This window comes from Ochlerotatus camptorhynchus, unplaced genomic scaffold, assembly GCF_037179485.1.
Source record: "Ochlerotatus camptorhynchus isolate MF236.1 unplaced genomic scaffold, CSIRO-AGI_Acam_v1.1 ptg000006l, whole genome shotgun sequence".
Lineage (NCBI taxonomy): Eukaryota > Metazoa > Arthropoda > Insecta > Diptera > Culicidae > Ochlerotatus > Ochlerotatus camptorhynchus.
This window is the reverse complement of record NW_027040498.1, coordinates 542,787-563,699: the sequence shown is the minus strand read 5'-3', so window position 1 is coordinate 563,699 and position 20,913 is coordinate 542,787. Positions and strand designations below refer to the sequence as shown.

At 38.1% G+C, this 20,913-nt stretch overlaps 3 protein-coding genes across 11 annotated transcripts in view; 1 reads left to right on the top strand and 2 right to left on the bottom strand.

Moving 5' to 3' along the window:
- Nucleotides 1-20,913, top strand: part of LOC135717437 (uncharacterized) — a 340,543-nt gene that overhangs the window by 229,432 nt on the left and 90,198 nt on the right. The gene's annotated exons all lie outside the window — the stretch shown is intronic.
- LOC135717128 (zinc finger protein 184-like) lies at nt 4,390-6,129 on the bottom strand. The gene is made up of 2 exons (XM_065239080.1): nt 5,868-6,129; nt 4,390-5,510 (listed from the first exon to the last, which is right to left on the bottom strand). The coding sequence occupies exons 1-2, from the start codon at nt 6,127-6,129 to the stop codon at nt 4,390-4,392; spliced, it is 1,383 nt and encodes a 460-aa protein (XP_065095152.1).
- Nucleotides 8,365-15,093, bottom strand: LOC135717162 (uncharacterized). Its single transcript, XM_065239124.1, has 9 exons — nt 14,970-15,093; nt 11,993-12,291; nt 10,757-10,902; nt 10,189-10,279; nt 9,902-10,087; nt 9,677-9,838; nt 9,425-9,542; nt 8,742-8,860; nt 8,365-8,680 (listed from the first exon to the last, which is right to left on the bottom strand). The coding sequence occupies exons 1-9, from the start codon at nt 15,037-15,039 to the stop codon at nt 8,396-8,398; spliced, it is 1,476 nt and encodes a 491-aa protein (XP_065095196.1). The 5' UTR covers nt 15,040-15,093; the 3' UTR covers nt 8,365-8,395.

The following is a 20,913-nucleotide window of genomic DNA, read 5'->3' as shown; positions in this document are numbered from 1 at the left end:
ATGTTCTACATTGTGTAATTAATGTAATTAAAGCAGTAGTTAATGGAATTAATTTAATTAATTGCGTGCCCCTAGGCGGCACATTAAAGCCTTTAAATTCCATCTATGGATGCTCATGTGGACTGCAGCTTGCAGGCAGCGAAAGTTGTGTACTGGAGAACACCTGCACTCACCACGCGGGGATTGAATAAACACCGTTTGGTGAGACCGGATGGAATTCAACTTTGAAATCTATGTTAGGGAAATCGCTTTTCGCAAGCAATCGGTGATAGTTTTAATTATGATAGCAAAATTGCACATTTGTTGCGTTTTTCAATAGTGAAATTTTGAAAAATAATAAAATATAGAAATATAGAAATATTTCTGATCAATTGGTGATAAAATTTTTGAGTTTGTCCAGAGGCAGCTGAGCTATTAAAGTTCGAAATCTTTCATAATTTTGTTACATGTGCCATTTTCGGTTTTCACAAAGTGAACCCCCATATAAAAATCACAGACGTAGTCCTACGTCAAAAATTTTTAAGCGTCTTTCTGCTAAAGGCTATGATTTACCAACTTGTTGAGAGAAGAAATTTAACGAGAGAAACTAAAAAAGGGAGGAGCTTTAGCTGGGTGGACACTGATATTCTGTGGCCTTCCAATCTATCGCAGACACCAGTTCAACCCCTGTCCAGCAGCAGACGGGCCGAGACTCTTGCGAGTGCCCAATCATTGAACCGAAGATTTGCTGATCCAACTACACGTCATCATCATCTTCCAATGGCTTTAAGCGTGTACTACCATCGGCCACTAAGCTTTTCCAAAAGAGTTAAATTTCTGAACATGTCCCAACTAAAATTCATATTAAAAGGTTATTTTCAGGGAAATCATAGTCATACTAAAGAACCCCGCTTAAATTCCTATTCCTACACAAAATACAAGCTCCTGCTGCAGTTAACCAATAACATTTATTACCATTGCGTACAACCCCATAGGGCTGTCTCTTGTAGTTTTTTTTCGAGCAAATGCCATATGTTTACACCAGGCTTGCAATAGGCCTTTTTAATGCATCACCAACGTAGAGGGCACCACGAGAGTTCGAGAGAAAACGTCAACCAAACCGTTTGTTGATATCAGAAGAAGGATTTTTCACAACGCAAATTAAAGCATTTGTCATTGCCAGGTCCATAGGCAATTGTCTTATTTTACGATTTTATACACATCTAAACTGATTTGCACCTAAACTATTCACACACAAGAAATCCGGAAGATCATAACCACTATGGAACTATTGGAATTTTTAATTTTTCTCAACAAAAATATTCCTGAACACTAGCAGAATCCGTGCAAAAATGATACAGAATTAAATTGTAGCATAGTGGTTACCGTTTCCGCTTTCCAAGTAGAAGGTCGGGAGTTCAATCCCAACCTTAGCCTTTTTTTTTATTTATTTTTTACGCTTAATTAATTTATATCGCAATCATAGATCGTATCAAACACGACAACCAATTCATCGATCTATCGAAAAGAATAGCCAAGCATCCTTTCCATCGAAATTAGATGGATGGAGAGGTAACATTGGTCGCATGTAAAACACTATGAATGAATAAATCATTCTCACATCTCCTTGAACTAGCTAGAGCCACGGCTGGGAGTGCTGATAGGTATTCAGATTCAAGCTTGTATTGCTTATTTAGTTGCCCATATGATGTACTCTAGAATAGCTCAGATGGCACGGCAAGCGGCTGGTAATCGGAAAGTCATAGTTCGAATCCCCTCCATCTAACGACATGTGTGTATGCAATAAATTTTCTAGTAAATATCTCTTGTTGTGGATGGGTGCGTGTTTCGAAAGAAATACTGACACCAACAATCACAATAACTAGAACAACCCAGCTCTGTCCCGTTCTTATTTTCGGATTAATTACCTCGTAGTTGAATAATCGTTTAATAAATGTATAATAGTGTCTAATTAAACATTATTTCAAATGAGAATCAAGCGTCTATATACACCTTTATATCATCGCTGTTTAAGGAAGTAATGATGTCTAATAAACGCTGAATAATCAAAAATTTGATCGAATAAGCTCTATTACAACTCTTGTAAGTCGAATAAAAGCTTCTCGACATACCTTATTCAACACCAAATATTTCGATGTTGTGGTTGAATAAATTCTCCAGATTTGTGTGAACAAAGCCTGAATAGAAGTTATTATTCAAAATAGTACAAGTATTATTAAGCATGCAGTTGAATTAAATCGTCAAGAAGTCGTTTCTACAATAGGCAATTGTTTGTTGGGACCCCAACTAACGAGTATCTAACAAGCGAATTTCAACTGTATAGTTAAAACAGCTACAAAACAAAGCCTATAATAGCGCTCAGTATGTATATTTACACCCATTCAGGCGTAACATTTGATAACGCCACAAAAGCATTTGTAAACAAACCTTCTAAGGCCCTTTGCACGCTAACCAAAGTACGCCCACGCAAACCAATACCACTTTCGGAAAGGTGAGAGTTGCCCCTATCCGATGATGTTGTTGGTTTGCGTGAACGTACTTCGGTTCGCGTGTAAAGGGCTTTAAAAAGTTTGTTTACAAAAGCTTTTGTGCCGTTATCAAATGTTACGCCTGCATTGTTCTAAAAACAAAAGAAGCGCTCCTAGCAAATTACTTTTTTTCCTACCTTCCTCCGAATGTCGTGGGAAATCCAACGGAGTTTCAATGAATTTGGACGGAATTGAAATCAAGAAACAGTCTGGAGGGGTCCTGCTTTTCATTAAATTCAAGTCAGACAAATCAATGCTGTATTCCTGCCCCAAACGGAAAGCCCTGAAGTAGTTAGAAAATCAACAACATGGTAAAAAACGAAAACAGAACGATGAAAAGAAAAACTGGGACTACCTCTAGATAGAGCTGGAATTAGGGCGTAAAAGCTTTTGTAAACAATGGCTTCTGTCGAAGATTTCTAGGAATTCATTTCACGCCCACGCAGTCCAATACAACCATCGGGTAGGGGAAGTATTTCTCTACCCGATGGTGATGTTGATTTGCTTAGGCGAGCCTTGATTTTTTTAAATCATCGAAAGAAGTCATTGTTCACAAAAGCTGTTACGCACTAAATCCAGCTCTATCTAGACCTAAGAGTTGTTGAAACTGAGCTTTGCAATTGGGTTGTTTAACTTCGAAAAATATACCAATTTTTATACATCATCTGATAGAGCTTTGCTTTCTGAGCACAATGATTTGAAAGATTTAAATTTTTGACCGTTGACACTATATCTATTCGTTGACAGCTCGCTCCCAAACAAAGTCCCACCAAGGGGCGCTAAATGGTGATTTTTGTTAATGTAATCGTTCTTATTTAAAATAGTTCCAGTGTACCAAAATTGATGAAATTTTGCATTTCGGATCCATTTTTAATGCAAATAACGAATATGTATTTACCTCAATACCCCTAAACAACCCAATTCAGAGAAAAAATAGCATTGCATTTGACAACCCCAGGAAGCTTTTAAAGATGCGGTTGTCAAAGAATCTGACGCAGGATGCTATTTTTTCAGAATTGGCAACAGACGAAAAGATTCATGTGCTCGATGAAGATATGATGATGAGAAGTGAAGTTAAGGAACAGCAACCATTTGTGTTTAAGTATCGCATTGAAATGTTGGATTAACAAAATCTTTTGCTATTTGAACGAAATAATTAAAATGGGAAATATAAGGGCACAAATAAAAACAAAAAGTTTGCAATCAGGAATTAGGATCATTTATTATCATAGTAATGATGGATTACAATAGTCACTTAACACATAGCATTTACATCAAAAACATTACTGGTTTGCATAATTGTTGCTTTCTTGTTATTTCACCGGATTTTTATTACTGGGTTTAATATACATTGCTTAACGTAATATCTGGTACATCAATAGACAAAATTTATTAATATCAAATCGAATGTGTAGAACAAACAATTACTATATCAACACTGTTACAATATTCGTGTGAAGAACGTATATCTTTTTCTCAATTAGTTATTTAAACATGGATTATTAATATATTAAAATACCGCTTGACCACAGTTTATAGTCATCTTTCAGTTTCAGATTCCCTGTTTAAACTTAAACTAGGCCTAATATCGTTTCTTAACATCAGTCTTTGTTGTCGAATCACACGTAATCTCGTTATCATATTTTTCATAACTGTTTATGTTTGCTTTATTCATCACTGAAGCAGTTTTACGCTTTCACAAGCAATCATTTAAAATGTACTCCCTGTTAAATTTACCAACATCATTTGTAAAATTAACATGATGTATCGGTCAAGCTTCCATTTCAATGCCGATTCACAATTACACTATGATTTCCACTGGAACGTCAAATATTCCCAGGTTCACTGCATGCATCCACCCTCACCCACAAATCCCTTCACATTCCAGCTTGCGCTTCCTACCTCTCTTCCCTCCCTTGCTCTGTTCCTTCTCTTCCTTTTCCTGCGCCTTCTTGATCTCCCGCATGTTCCTGTTGCTATGACTAACTAGGTGCGCCAGCATATGATCTCTCCGCGCAAATGCCTTATCGCATCCTTCCACCACACATGGATGACCCGGTGTTCCGTGATGCGAATCGTAGTGCCGATCGCGATCCTTCATGTGCCTGTAGCGATTGTCACACTCGGTACACTTCCACTGCTTCTTGGTCGGGTCGTGATTCTCCTTGTGCTGTCGTAGATCCCGCTCCGTTAGGTACGTTTTGCCGCAGGTATCGCAGCGAAACGGCCTTGGATCCGCGTGTTTCTGTCGCCAGTGCTGTTGGAAGCTACCTCGCTTGCCAAATTCCTTCCGGCATATGTGACAGTAAAAGTCTGTACCGTAGTTGATGTTGGCCTTCCGTGGTTTCTTCTTTATCTTGGCTTCCTGGCGGTCGACTCGGTAGATTTCTTCCACCGGAAAGGCTTTGACGGTGCCGTCGGACGGAAGGACGTAGTTGTTCTGTATTTGCACGTAATCTCCCGAGGGATCAATTTGCTCGAAAACTGGTGTTCGATCTGATGAGATTGACGGGACTGGAACTGATGGGACAGATGCAACCCTTGGTGCAACGATCTGTTGCTGTTCATTTGATTGCAGCAGGATTTGAAATGGCGGTGACTGCTCACAGCTGGTGGATATCTGCGGATCTTGAACCAAAATGTAGTATGTTGGAGGAGATTCGCTCGAGTCTGGATGATTTGGAGACATTTGAACTGACGAGAGGTACTCAGCACAACTCATTCCGGGTGTTGGTTGTATTGAATCCAACGATTCGCAACAAGGACTAACATCAGCTGGAGGCTGCTCGGCCGAGAGTGATATTATTGGTATTTCTTGTTGGTCCACGTACATCACTTGGTTCGATTGTGTAGGAGCCGTTGAATATTGTGCCACCGGTGGTGGAGACTCATTATGATGTGTGTAGTACGGGATGTACGATGTTGGAGAGAATGATGGCTGGGTCATGAATACTTCTTCAGACGATTGATAGCTCACAGGAACTGTATTCAATGGTTTTGTGCAAACGGTTGATTCACTTGTTGTAGTATATTGTGACGAATTTGTAGTCACTAGATGAGGCTCATTTGAAGAATACGGAGATAATTGAATGTAAGTAGAACTGGAATCATTGTCTATAGCGTAGTTTTGCACTGGCTGTTGCTGAACTGTGCTTTGCACTGGAAAACATTTTTTTACTGACGATTGCGATGACATTTGTTCGAGGCGATTACGAACAGCTACCATCAGTTTACTACTGTTTGCATAATCTGAATTCAATGGTTCACACTGTTTTAACATAACATCCCGTACTGGTAAAGGGTTTAAGATTTGCGATTTGTCTTGAATAGGGGCATCACTCGTTATTTCGTTGCACATGTTAGGGGACGCTTGTGGTGTTAACATACCACTTTTCGCTTCATGCTTGTTCTGGCTAGCGTACTTTTCACTCGCTTTCGACGCCGTAACTTCCTCGTTCGATGGTGACGCAACTGGAGTGAGCAGAAGCGGTTGATTCAACTCCTCATACAACGCATCGTAGTCGCGTTGATCCATTGCTTTGTGATCCCATGTGCTGTTGAGTAACTCGTCCAAATCATCTATGTGATTCGGCACATTCATATCGTTAAGCACTGCGTTAAAACTTTTATCCATTTTGGCACTTCCGTTGGCATGACACTTTAAATAAATATATTCACTGATTTTGCATTTCACTGAGTAACTGAAGGAGTTCGTTATTGTAACTATGCGGATGCTGCTTACGGGAGCACTTCTACGGAACGAGTGACTGTTATGCAGTGGGTACAAGTGTCTTATGTAGGTTTTATTCGTTGGTACCTACCTGATCTTCAAAACATAGAAATCGCGGCTGCAGCCGTTTCGCTGAAGTTTTTTTTAGTGGAAAATGTTTTGGTTAATTGTATTTGATGCTCACAATTGGTGGAGGAAATATGGGAGGAGAATAATTGCCACTCTTTAAGTGTAGAATGAAATATAATGAAAAAGCAAATGGTGGTTAGTTTAAAGGAAAACGGAAAGCCTGTTATTTCCTATGAAATATCGTTAGGAGTTGATTTTTGTCTTTCATTATGTATTTTGAATAATCACTCAAAATATATCCCGTAAAGCAACAACAGGAGGGATCATTTTTGATTTTAATCTGACAGTAAATAAAGTGTTCCCTTAGGTATAAACTGGATATTTCATTTGTAGATGTGTTACATTCATACCGATCAACTGACGATTGTTTGGTACAAATCGGTTAAATGTGAAATTATACGGAGTTTAGCTCCTTGTTCCATATTTATTGTCGGGATTATCGATCCAACGGGAAATATATCTTAATTTCAATTGACCATTAGCATGAGCCTGATTGTCCACCCGCAGATGCTACTCCGTTATTGCCGGATGAGCTGTAATTACACAGAGAACCAACATTGTTTTTTAAATAACTTTATTATTGAGATTTTTAGCACTTGGCTAGTTCATCGCATATAGAACCAACAGATGATGCTTCCCAAGGTAACAATTCTGCAATCATTTGGCATCCACTCTGATTTATGCTGGCAATCAATAATCCATTTAGTTTAAATACAGCATTTTACAGTGTAAAACGTTCCTGCTTAGTAGTTCACCTTTTCGCTGTTTTAAAAACCTTTCACAGTCTGGCGAGAAATCAAAAAATGTCTTGTTTTTAAATTAAATTTAAAGTAGTTCTCAATCCCACCATAAAACTGTTCTAAAAATCAATCATAAACTTCATTAGCAATTTTTTATTAATGTCGTGATAAAATACTCTATAAACCTGTTCTATCATTATAAAAGCAATCATAAAATCATTCGGTTTTAAATGAGAGTGATATGCATATATTGTTGCCTTTTAGTCTTTTAAAAGTGTATTCTAAAATCTCCTCTGTTTACAAATTGAACTTTAAGGATGGATCTTCATAGTATAATCTAATCTAATCTAATCTAATCTAACACCAATACAGCCAGTTCATGAAAGCATCCTGGAAAATGATAGATATACACACAAACAATAATCACTACTAAAATTAAAAAAATCATTGATAGAATTAAAAGTTTTCGTTGGTTCTTTTTGGTAGAAAGTCTGAAGCATTCAAAATAAAAATGTGTAACTTGTCAAATCAAAAGTTTACCTCTTCGTTAGTTTTAAAAGTTGATGCTTTTGAATCAAATTGTAGAACTGTCAAAAGGAAAACCAATGCTTTCAAAATGAAGTGCAAACTGTTTGAGCTCGAAAAGAGTTGTTTTTATTATGACAATATATTTTTTACATCAAATTTTAAATATTATCATATTAATGATTTTCAAGATTAAGAAAAGTAGCCAAACTAATGTTTGTATCATATTTAAAACATGAATTTATTCATTTATTTTATAAACAAACAACCAAGAAAATAAAACAAAGTTTATGTTACCAGCGCAGATTGTGTCCTACACAGTTAATTTATTTCACCGAGGACGTCAATTTTTTTTGCCGAGAATCCAACAGCTGAGATTTCGTTAAAAATGTCGGTAAAAGTTCAGTTTACCGAGAAATTAGCAACACATAAATTCAAACAACTGTCAAATTTTAACGATAATTTCGGTACGCGATTACCGATATATCCTGAATTAACATAGCCGAATTTCGGTAAAACGCTTTCCATTTTGCAGAATTGATCCGCAAAATCTTGTAATTAAAATTCTTGGGTTTTACCGAATTTCATTAAAAAAACATATTAGGAACTACCGTTTTTCTTACATTTTTTTTAAATAAAAGAAGTGTATTTCAGTTTTGGACATATCTTTTACTGTGCACATCTCATAAAACATCATCGTAAAACCAAAACGTATATACTTAAAAATATAAAAATCTTTAAAATCAATCTTCAAGGGATCTAACAAATTTTTCCCCTGTAGTGGAAATTGAGGAAGTGGAAAAAACAACAGCTTTGAAGAAAAGCAAAAATTGTTTGTCAGTCGGAGCACAAGTTGTTCCAAATACAATAAAGCACTGACACAGTATGCCAAATGCCTGAACAATGTTACTACCCACTGGAATGTTCACGTTGTTCCAGGAAATAAAACATTGTTCACCTGGTGTCATACTGGTCCCCCTGATGGCTAGTACAGGATTTTTAAAACTTTCCGGAAGCGGGTCGTCCAACTAGAAACGTTAAGAAATGATCTGTAATTTATTTTCTTTTAAATTTCCATTGCTAATTTACCTTAATCCATTGAAATAGTCCGATAAGAGGGTTTTCCTTCGATGCATCTTCGTTGCGCAAACGTTTCGATCCTCGAGTTGGATTTTTTATGCGAATAATTGCAAGCGCTCTCAAAAAATCTAAATAGGGGAAATGACGGCTTCGGCATGACAGACTATTTTCGGCAACACAAATTGAAACACTATTTTCACTGGATTTTCTTACGAAAACACTTCGCTGAATGCATGCAAACGAGTCTTTATGCTTTCAGCTTCAATTTGACTATATTTTTACCACTGAGAAAATGCAATCTAGCAAGGTTTTCTTGAAATGCAACACACGCACTACAAATTGTAGCTGATTTCGAGTTGCCGATAATAGAACAGCAGATTTACATGCAGTTCAAATGGAACGGTTGCCGAAGAAAAACTGGTTGCCGACAATACTCGCTCTCACTAGAGAAGATTGGAGCTTTGTAAAAGCGTTTCAAAACAGTTTTTGACAATTCTTTCGACTGAAATTGTTAGAGCAGCTGGCAGCAAAAGATTGTAAACAAACCAATACTGCATATGTGTGCGTTCCTTAGAGAAAAAGGCTATAGAAAGAAGGTCGCTGCTTAGGTTGCCGAGAATACGTAAATTCCCCTACCAAAAATACAATATTGAATGAAAAAATACCATAAAATTGCATGTTGGTACACTTACCATCAGAGATTTCTTTGAACATGTATTTGTATGAATGAAGCACTTTATGCTGCCAGCATGCCCATTCTTCAGTGAAAACGACATTTCGGCTAGTCATCCGTTTGAAATCATATTCAATCTGAAATTTAAATATTCATATTATATTTAGTGGTAAAAGAAGCTGGTATTTGATAAAACGCTTAATAAAAAGAGCTTCGATAAAATTTTCATCTGAATCAAATTATATGCGAACAACATTTAAAAAAAACTAACTAGTTCTCCATGAAATGCAGTTGAAACAGGAAATTCTTCTAAGAAGGACATGAAATCATTATTAGAGCGATATTGACACCGAATTGCAAAAGTAGATTCCCATAACTGAATGATGCGATTTCTGTTTTCCGGTACCGGAACAATAAACTTGAGCTCCTCAATCTGTTAACAAGTCAGAAATTTTAATTAAACTAAACTAAGTGTGAAATTAATGCTTCAACAAACCATTGCGAAAAGATCAGTTTCAGATACACATGCATCTTCATGTTTCACGGATTGCTCTTTTTCCATTTTATGTGCATTCCTTTTGAACACCCGCCCTTCTGCTCGTTTAGCAAGATATTCCATATGATAATGTATCTTACCGGCATGCTTCCCATCGCCTCTGCCATTCAAATAGAACCATAGTGCCTAAAATAATTATTGTTCTATGAAATTGAACATGTTCATATATATATACCTATATATGTTAAATTGGCATAAATTGAGGGACATACTTAAATAATACTTACATGCGGTACAACTGAGACAGATGACGCCAAAACGGGATAGGACCGGACCAAAGATTTCGCTAGCATGTTTTTGTAGTAGGTAGAAGTGCGTCTAAAATAAAGGATTGGCAAATATAATATTCATTGTATTGTAAATTGAATTATCACAATAGTTGTAATGTCTTAACGGTTCGTTGAAAGTGCAAGTTTGCATTTTTTTTTTGTCTGTGCACTAAAACGTGTGCTTTTGCCACATTTTGAAAGCATACACAAAATTTGGTGATAATCCTATTAGTTCATAATGGAATATTCGATGGAATGCTATACGACACTTGATTTGCAATTTTGCCATTTGATTTGAAAACTGGAATACCCCTGTAAAGACAATCGATTTTTCATACAAAGCGTTGGAAGCGAGGTTGGAAGAAGTGCGCTGTATAGCGTATCCACAGTATCATTTGTGATTGCTGCACACTACGTCCAGCAATATGTATAAAACGTATAGAAAAAAAAATGTTGCCTATCGCTAATGGCCGTTCCAGTTTTCAACTGGCATGGCAATATAATATACATTTGATTTAATACTCACACTCCATAGTTCAATTTAAGAAAATTGCATAGAAGATGTGTAATCCTCTTTATGGTTTTGTCGTTAGGTTTCTTGGCTTCACGTAGAGTTTCAATTAAATCATTTCCTTCTTCAGTCTTGGAAAAGATTATGTTGATATCAATTTCCTGAAAAAAATCAAAACAAATCCTTTTTAGAAAAACCCGAAGGAAACCGAAGGAATTACCTTCGTTACCCAACAAAAATTAATTCTCTCGTTGAACATTTCAAACGGTCCTATCTGCTTTGATCGATTCTCTTCATCGACTTTCTCTTTTCATATTCACTGCTATGCAAACATATTTCGTGCTAATTCTACCACACAGTTTGATAAAGGAGGTTCTTATCTAGCGTCCAAAACAGGGAAAGGTTTTGCAGCTGAGTTATTGACGAAAGAGAAAGTTGATAAAGAGAAACGATCAATGCAGATAGGACCTTTTGAAATGTTTATCTTAATGTAAACACGGTCTCCTACGCAATGCAGGGGTGGGATGTGGCTGTCAAATACTATTCAAGCTGAACATTACATTAGGTCCTAAGTAACATTGACAGATTCTCTTCGTCGACTTTTTTTTGTATCCCCACGGCCATGTGAAGACATTCACAGGTATTTTCAGCACATAGATCGATAGAAGAAGCTTATAGCATCTAATATGAAAAACACAACAAGAAACGGTTATGTGCTCAAGTTATTAACGAAAGATAAAGTCGATGAAGAGAATCGATCAATGTTACTTAGGACCTAATGCAATGTTCAGCTTGTATTCTTTTACTATTTTACGATCAGCACACCAAAAATTCAATTGCACCTTTGCTTACAAACATAAATGATGTTAACTGTTAGCGCCTTGCCTTTTTGGTGCTGCGCAAAATCGAATACGACATTACATCGGCATCAACTTTTCAAAAAGATGAACTTGCTGTTTTAAGTTGGTAAAGGAGATCAGATCAGATTCTGTGTGCTGAAAATACCTGGGAATGTCAGTAAAGACAAAGTCGATAAAGAAAATCTGTCAATGTTATTTAGGGGCTAATGCAATGTTCAGCTTGAATTGCTGCATCATCTGCAGAGATCTGCAGGTCCCAGTGAAAGTGCATTGTTTTGTTGATAAGTAAGTTGTAGAGTTCAAATGAAAGTATCACTTACTATATAGAATATCAATACATAGTGAAATGACCCAAGTTTAAACCCGAAAACAGTATAAGTGCTGGTCTTACCCGTTCCAAACTGATTCCGGTATAGGGATTCGGGTCGTCGTTTATTTCCAGATCTGGGTGCTCTTCCGTATTTGGTTGCTCGTCGCATTGCATTGCATTGACCTCTGTCGGATGTTCATCAGCGGCAGTAGCATCAGTATCGTCGTTCTCAAGGTACTCCTCTTCTATTATTTGCTCAGAGAGAACAGATTTTTGAATTTTCTGGATTATTTTGATAGCTTTCGTGTTCAATTCAAGGCGTTTGAAATCAGACTCATTAAGGGACATAAAAATTTCATGCTCATCGATTTCTTCGGCAACTGAAAAAAAGGAGAATGTATTAAAGCAACGTATCTCATAAAAACATATCTAAATTACTCAATAACGTTCAGTAATCCTGACAATAAAAGCGGCGCGATACGTATTTTGTTTGACTGTCGTATGGTGACCAGATAGCAAAAGTGGTATGCAGGAAAACTTCAACATCCTGAAGTAGCCTTTCTTCATTCAATTCTTCAACTTCATAGGCCTCATAGAAATCATTGTAATCAATTGTCTGGCAGATTTTCACAAGAAAATTAATCATGTTGTTTATAATGACAATTTCTTGAATAACTGCGAACGTTGAATACAACATGTTGTTGTGATTTTTAAGGGAAATGATCAAATTCGGCCGGAAATCGATACCGTTAATCCTAACATTCATAGGAATAAACACAAGATCCTCGCATTCCGCCAAGAAGTTGTTGCTAAGTGTCTTACTGCGATGAACAATTTTACCAGATTTGTAATGTACTTTTTCGGTAAATGGATTATCTATGATATCCAATGTCATGGTAAAACATTGTCGCTTTGCCAAACTTTTACAAATATTTTTGAAATTTCTACAATTGGCGGTCTGAGTTTTGCAAGGTTTGTTTTTTTGCTCAAACGTTAAACAGTTGAACTGTTTCATACTTCCACTTTTTCTTATGCAATAGGGGTAATGCTCCATATGGTGACTTTTGTTTATTCGTTTTTGAAAATGGTCGTAAAAGGATTGTTGGAATTGTCTTATGTGTTCTTCAAGTTCCGCAAGCATATAGTCCGAAACGATGGGGGACATTAGAATTCTTACGATATTTATCAAATGTCCAATCAACGACATATACGGGCAATCCACTGGAACTTTGTGCCCGAACAGAAAAGGAAATGAACGTAGTAGTAAGACATTCTGTGATGAAGTCTGCTTTATTTTACATGCGTTAGATTTGCTCAGCATCTCTTCCGTAAAATTTGACGATGGTTTATTTTTCCTATCAACATATCCGTAGGCAAATGTGTTGACTCGATAGTTAATATATGAAATATCAAGATCGAATTCTTTGTTTTTCAAATAACGATTCAGAACCAGCTGCAAGGTCAACGGAACAATACCTTCGGCCATGTCATGCATTACATCAAGTACGTAATTTTCGCAGACATGGAAATTGTTTAATTCATTTAATATGCACCCTTGAGGATGCAATCCACATTCCGTTGATGTAATTTTGCCTGACTGCAGTTGTTGCATCTTGGTTTCATACCAAGCCTTGGTTCTAATCGGATGTTGGGCATGTGGATCTTCCTTGAACATTGGCCTTGAAATGGTACAAATCCTGCAGAAAAAATTGGCTCCCGGTCCCAGTAAATTGAACACATCGTGTACTGCTAAGGTGTCACCAACAAACGCCGCCAGTGATGCTCTAAGGACGAACGATTCAGAGCCATAGTACACAGTAACACCAGTTTCCAGCTTTTTCATGTCTGATACCAATGGTTGCAATATTTTATTATAACCATGCTTTTTAGCATCGACCGAGGTACAATATATTAACGGGAAAATACTCTTGGGAGAACTGTTAAACTTGTCAGGGAAGTTCTGGATTTTGAAAGAAAAGCATGATACTTTGTTAATACCGGCTCTACTGCTCAACGCATTTCCTAGTTCCACATCATCCTGGTATATACTCAATCGGATAACGTTGGGGTGCTTGTGAAAAAAAATACTGTCTTGATAGGCTTCTCCAGTACAAAAAGAGCTGTATTCTTTCGTTGTGCCAATCGATTTCAGCTCATTTTCAGATTCCTCCAAAAGTTTTCGATTCGACGGGTTTCTAAAGATCAGTTTGATCGTTTCGATAACGGGAATATAGGAAAATGTTTCAGGCACTCGAATTTTTTGATGCTTTCCTTGCACATGACGGACATCTTCGCGATAGGATAACATTTTTTCCGTTGGCTCGGGAACTGAAACTGCAATTTTCTTAAAAAATTTAGTTCTTTTGGGGAACGTCGTGACTTCTGAGAAAATACCAAAAAAATTAAACTCGTTCAAAAAGTCTACCGTATTTTTTTCGATTATGTCAATACCGTTATCTTGTAGGAAAGTCATAGTTAAAATTCGTAGACGTTGTGACATCATTTCAACCAGATTGTCACAAAGATCAATGATTTCTACAGATTTGGATTGTGGAAGCCCTACGTCTCCTACAAGTCGGCAAATCCCCACTCCAGCGGCTTTCTTAATTTCCTCCAGAGTAATAGGTGTTTGGTTGAGGTTTTGATTCCTGGTTCGTCTAAATGGAACGTATTCGGCAGTCGCTTCCTCTGCCAAGAAACTTCGCTCAGGTTGCTCCGAAAGAGAGCTTAACCTCACTTTTTTTATTGGAGGGATATTAGAAAGGATCTCAAAATTTGGAGTGACATCCATTGAAGGTCTAACTCCACCAGATAATGGTGGATGCTCATGTAAAATATGCCGCTTCAGAGAAGTAAAATGAGCATATGTCATTTTGCACATCGAAAAAGTGCAATTGAATGCAATAAAAGCTGCATTAAAATGGTTTTCTTTCATGTGCACATTGACATGGCGTTGTAGGCCATCGACGTATCCCGGTACAAGCTGCTTACAAAAAAAGCAGAGTATCGCATCTGCCAATTCCATATAACTCTAAAAAAGAAATAAGTTAATACTTACGAAGAATTTGTTTTAGTTTACTCCTCACTGGCTCTGCTTCAGCCTCGATTTGAAGCATAATATCTTCCATTCTCACAAAATGTCGCGACTATTTCCTGACTAGCAGAAGCACAACGCAAACGCACGCTTTCACGTCACTAGAGAAACTGAAAAATGGCGGACACCACTTTAGATTGTTTTCCTGGAAAAGGAAGTACAATTGCTGAAGCTCAGCGAATTCTTTAACCGATATCGGTAGTTGCTTATTTTTTCGACTCTCTCAGCAATTTAAATTGCCGAAAGTCAGTAAACTGTTTTTGGTACCGAAATAACGACAATAATTGTTAACGAAAATCAGTAAAAACAACTATTTTAACGATAATTTGGTAAAAATCACGCTTTACGGGAGGTTTTCGGTACCACGATTTACCGAGATAAAAATTTAAGTTTAAGTGTGTAGCCCTATTACACACAAAAAATAATCGCTAATGAAATTAAAAAAACCATTGGTAGAATTAAAAGTTTGCATTGGTTCTTTTTGGTAGAAAGTGTTTAGCTTTCAAAACAAAAGTCATCCAACTGTTAATTCAAAGGTTACCCACTACTCCCTGCTTTCAAAAGTTGACATTTTTAAAGTGAATCGTAGTACTGTCAAATGGAAAGCGAGGCAGTGCTCAAATTTAAAGGGGGTTATTTTCGTTTCAATACAAACTTTTGAAAGGAAAGCATGGTATAGTTGACATAAAATGTGCCATTCTCAAATGGAAAACAGTGTTTTTAATTAAAAAAAATAAGCTTTTTTATCGTTTTTTTCCAGGAATAAGTTCTAATAAATATTAATTAATTTCTTAATTTATTTGATAAAATTTCTAAAAATAAATTTATTACTTCCTATATTACTCATGTTGTCTATCCGATTTCCGAAGCCGTCGCTGCTGTGGCCTCGGGGTCCTCCGACGATTTTCCCACTTCTTGCTGATGGGATGCTTCATCTTGCATCCTTACCACACGAATCTAAGCACGAATGTAGCCGATAGGGTAATGGAATCATGTTTATCAAACACGTGGGTGTGTGCACTGGAAAAGTAAGGTTCATACTGCAAAAAAGAAAAAGTCACTATTCACATTCACATTCTTTTTGATATCTTGATCTTACACTTTGAGACGTCACCGGAATGTTCTGAGGCATAACATCTCTGATCACGGGAAGTAAAGCCGTTGGTCCCCGGTTCATGAGTTGATGGGTTGATAGGTAGGGTCCAGGTGTGGGTTATTGCCTCCCTGGCGTCGGTAGCATTGGTGCTAAGCCTGGAAAACAAGATCGACGGAAAACAAATCAAGGAAAAAAAAGTTCAATCCGTAGCAGCCATTAATGTTATTTGGTGAAAAAATGAATCTGATTAGTACGGCTGGGATCTTGCAGTACAGCCGGAAGATACTGAGCCACCGAGAAGATGGGTCAATTGATCTAGGATTCCTCCTGCTGTTGGTTCACGTGGCAGCGCATTTCGTAATACCTATCACTGGCGTAGACTGACTCCATCCACTGGAAGTGATGCTCAGACCCCGTTATTGCCATATCGACAAACATCCTCCCTCCACTCCTGCAATGCTAAGTGCTGCCAAAAATGCCTCACGAAATCTTGTGGAAAGCAATTGCTGACTCTGCTGTATTGGCTGTTTCTGGAGCTGCTGCTGCTAAACAGGAAAAAATAAATTAAATTAAAACACTACAATTACTCAATTTACCGAATCTTCTGAAAAATAAAAATTGAATCGGTGGCGTCAGGTCCCCTTTGCTGGACGTTCAAAGATGGGTGTTGACTTCCAGATGCCACTACCTCGGCCACTGCACAGTGTCGTATCGGTGTATCTGCTTCTCGATCTGCTTGTATGAGTCACGCTCAGCTTGAGAATGGATTCTCTTTTGGATTGGATTGATCTTTTGAACGGGAATTAATTTTCTAAACTGAATCGAATTCAACATAGATAAGTTAACAGTGATCTTTGATAAGAGCCCGTAAACGTAAACAATGACCTTTTTTACAAATTTCATGAGAATGAAAACTCTCCCAAGTTAATCACCAGCATTATCGTGTAAAGGAAGAGGCCCTCTATTCCAGGCTCTATCCGATAAATTGGGTGGCTTTCGTAGATAGATTTTAATTTATGCAAGAAGCCATTTACAAAATTTACGTTTGCAACCTAGGCCTTTATGAAAAACCACTATCGAAATGCATAATTTGAAACTTCACATTCAGTGTTTGTTTTCGCGCCTTTTGGATTCACGTGTCAATGAATATGGAAAAGCATTTATGACAGTTGTACAACTTTTCTTTTGAAAATTTCACTTTTAAAATTACAACTCGGATGTGAAAAAAACACTTTCAAACCAACAAAATCTATTTCTATTTGAATTTTCTCGTAGTTAAAACTACTAGATATTGGAAACTTTTAATATGAAAACGCATAATTTTTATTGATACAATATTTGTTGTTTGTGTGTAGGAATCAAAGGAAGGCTATTCCTACTGTTCAACGTCCTGAGTCTTCTAAGTGGCATGGGTTGAGTCAGATTCTTGTCTGTCTTGTAATGGTCGAAGTATTGAGTCGAGCCTCATTTCGTGTTTCCGTCCTGTTTCCATTTCGCATTCCTCGTGTTTCCATCCTTTAAGACAACGACATACAATACAATACAGTGATCACTTGACGCCGCAATCCCAGTACTTCTCAATGGAAACGGCATTATTGCAGACATCTTTCAGCTGGAGGTTCACCAACACCAAAACAGTGAGCTGGTGGATAATTCCCTGTACATCATTGTCTTGTACGTTCATATTTTCTACGCCCACGTACGTTCGGTGGTCACTTTCCGGAATGATGGGTTAGGTGCCATGTAACGGGGTTTGTATAAGGATAGTCTTTTTCGGTCGAGACGCTTCACTCTGTTACGGGATTTGTTGGCCGGAACCATTTGATGTAAGCGCTAGTTTGTCAAGTATAAGCGTACCTACAATGTAAACATAAATTGAATCGATCCTAAGAAAAAGAATTTTCCAACTTACCTACATGCCCTGTTGCAGCGGCTGAATCACAATCGATCACCGGAGGCAGCTTCCGAACACCGAATTAACCAATTAAAAAAAATGAAATTCCGTGGAACGATTTTTTTTTCTCGTCTCGTCAACTACTTTGGCGGTAAATAATGTAGGGTTCAGTGCTGTCAAAAACGTTACTATGAAGAAGTATTTTTGACAGTTGAACAACTTTTATTTTAAAAAATGCACTTTTAAAATTACAAGTCAGAAGTGAAAGAAAAACTTTCAAACCAAAGATATAGCTTTCATTTTGAAAATTTTCACTGTTAAAACTACGAAATTTGAGAAACTTTTATTTTGAATTTGCATTATTTTTATAACAACAATATTTGTTTTTTGTGTGTACCTTCTTGTAAGTCGATAGTCCGGCTCGTTTTTTGGCTCGATGCACGGTTGTAGACGATACACCCAGCTTATTTGCGGCATCTCGGAGAGAGAGGTTAGGGTTTCGCTTGAAACTACCGGCAACTCTCTTTGTCGTCTCAGTGGCTTCCGGTTTTCGATTTCCCCCCGATCCAGACTTCCTGGCTGTCGACAAACGTTCCCCAAACACTTTAATTACATTTGTAACGGTTGATTTGGCAACTTTTAGCGATTTTGCCAACTTTGCGTGCAAGTAGCTCGGATTTTCGCGATGCGCGAGCAAAATTTTGATACGCTGCTCTTCTTGCTTGGACGGCATTTTGACAACTGAAGAGTGAATTCCAAAATCAAAATAGGAGCAACATTCTACACACACACACACCTTTAAAATGAGGGGTGTTCAGGTTTTTTAAATGCAAAATTGAAAGAAATACGTCAAGTTGATATTGACCAAATTTTGACCGTATCACCCTTTAATACACGGATAGAAATCTCCTTATACCTTTTGGCAAATTTCCATTGCTGATTATTCATAAAATGTATAAGTCAACTAATAAGCAGACGCCTTGCAAAAAGTTAATAAAGATCATGTGTCAAATGAAATGTATAAGCGGTCACACATACCTTTTATGCATTCTAATAGGACCTATCTGGTTTGTCTTATGGAATGTATAAGGCTGATGCTTTGGCAAAAATGTATAAGTGAAACACATGAATTAAATAATTGATTTTCGTTTCGTGTAGAATGAAAATATATTAAAAATATAATAACATATAAATGAAAATAAAGGGAAGATCTCAGCCAGCTTCATAATTTTGTACTCCTACTGTTCTGCTGCACTACTGTTGCACCAATGGCAAGACTTTTCCGGGTTATTTCCAAAAATTCTTCAGGCAAATCCGGGGGGAGCGACACTCATTTAGATGTACTTTTTTCAGTCTAGCAATCATTTGGGATTCTCAGGGAAAACCATAATTGATGGGATTTTTTTGAGTGTGTCGTGTTGGCGAAAATAGAGTAGAGATAAAAAAATAGATAGGAATAGATCAGGCAATGGATGTGATGTCAAGGGTGCTAAAAAGTTTCAGAGGGATACGAGGCTGAACGCGAAGAGGATTAAAGCCCTCTAGTTAAAGTATGGACGACTCAAGGGGTGGTCACTCTACACACTTGTTTTGCGCCAAGTTTTTTCTCAGTGTACCTCAGTGTGCCGCAGCTGTACCGGCAGTGCAAAGAAGTCATTGAACTGACTTTTGATTGCTTGTGAATAATGCCTTGTTTGGCAACCCGGTATTTTAACAGCTCTTGTTTTTGTTTTGTTTTTCAATGTTTTCAAAAACGACACAGACTACAGTTTTGACTTCACACTGGATGCATCCGTCTCCAAGAATGCCTGCAACGGACGAGCTCCGTTGCTACACGATCGGCGGAAGGCCGACCCCGCACAACGAACGTCAATCATTAGTCAACCAACCCTTCTGGGAGCCGGCGGAGGAAACGGATTAGCGCCGAATTTTTCACCACCCGAGTATCATCCGTCGGAAAACTGGAAACCAACACCGGGCGGAACACACGTCGGACTGATGAAGGACGCACCGCTGACCCGAAACGGACCAGCCAGTTTTCCAAGCAGAACTACTTGTCAGACTCCACCCGTACACCCTGCCGGACAATTCGATCAGCTTCAAGGTCTACAGCGCCTCCAAGAACAATCGCTTCCCAGGCCAGCGAAAATCGGAAAGTTCCCGAGCGTAGCCCTGGCGGTGAACGCCATCATGAAGTGCAACCACAGCGCGATCGATCACAAATGCACAAAACTCCCGTTCATTATGAAGATGTTAGCTATTTGAACTATTTGAGATTTTGCTAAGACGGTCCTCCAACATTATATGAAGGACGATGGAATGGTTGGTGAAGCAGCCTCCGCCATGGATGTATTGGAGCAGTTCGAATGGTCGGATGGTATAGTTTTTGTTTGGTTGTTGACTTTCCGATGAAAACTCAAGCACCGCTTCTCGTGACCGGCCCAAGATTTCCAGCGTCGGCCACGGATTAGCGATGCAGCTCCCACGGTTGCGGCTGCTTCCAATGATGCTGCTGCTGTTCCTTCTGCTGGTCCGTCTCCTCTAACATTCGTAAAAAAAAGACGGACCAGCAGCAGCATTGGAAGCAGCCGCAGCCGTGGGAGCTACATCGCTAGTTCGTGTAGCCATGGCCGGAAACCTCGGTCAGGTCAAGATACCGCTGTTAGCTGTTCTTCGTCTGGGAGGAAATGTGGATGCGACTTCCGTCACGGGTGTGAGAATCCTTGACGAGACTTGGTGGAGATTCACGGTTGTTTTGAAAATAATTTGACTAGGAGTGGCAACATCAATAACAAATTTTGACACATGCACCCTGCGCAGGCGCAGAAAAGTTCAGTGTTGCCAGTAACTTTAAAGATCATAAAAATTGTAACCATGGGTGCCAAACAACGCCAATGACTGCACCCGGGTGTGCCCAA

Bases quoted from the DNA above. Each gene is read 5' to 3' on its own strand.
- LOC135717128 (XM_065239080.1), bottom strand. From the start codon at position 6,129: ATGAATGTGCCGAATCACATAGATGATTTGGACGAGTTACTCAACAGC. The intron at 5,511-5,867 runs GTGATGCCCCTA...CATTGAATACAG, and splicing joins CATGTGCAACGAAATAACGA to TTCCTGTGAGCTATCAATCG.
- LOC135717162 (XM_065239124.1), bottom strand. From the start codon at position 15,039: ATGGAAGATATTATGCTTCAAATCGAGGCTGAAGCAGAGCCAGTGAGG. The intron at 12,292-14,969 runs GTAAGTATTAAC...CCTTTTTTTCAG, and splicing joins TAAACTAAAACAAATTCTTC to TTGCCGAAGAAATCGATGAG. The intron at 9,543-9,676 runs GTTAGTTTTTTT...TTTAAATTTCAG, and splicing joins CTGCATTTCATGGAGAACTA to ATTGAATATGATTTCAAACG.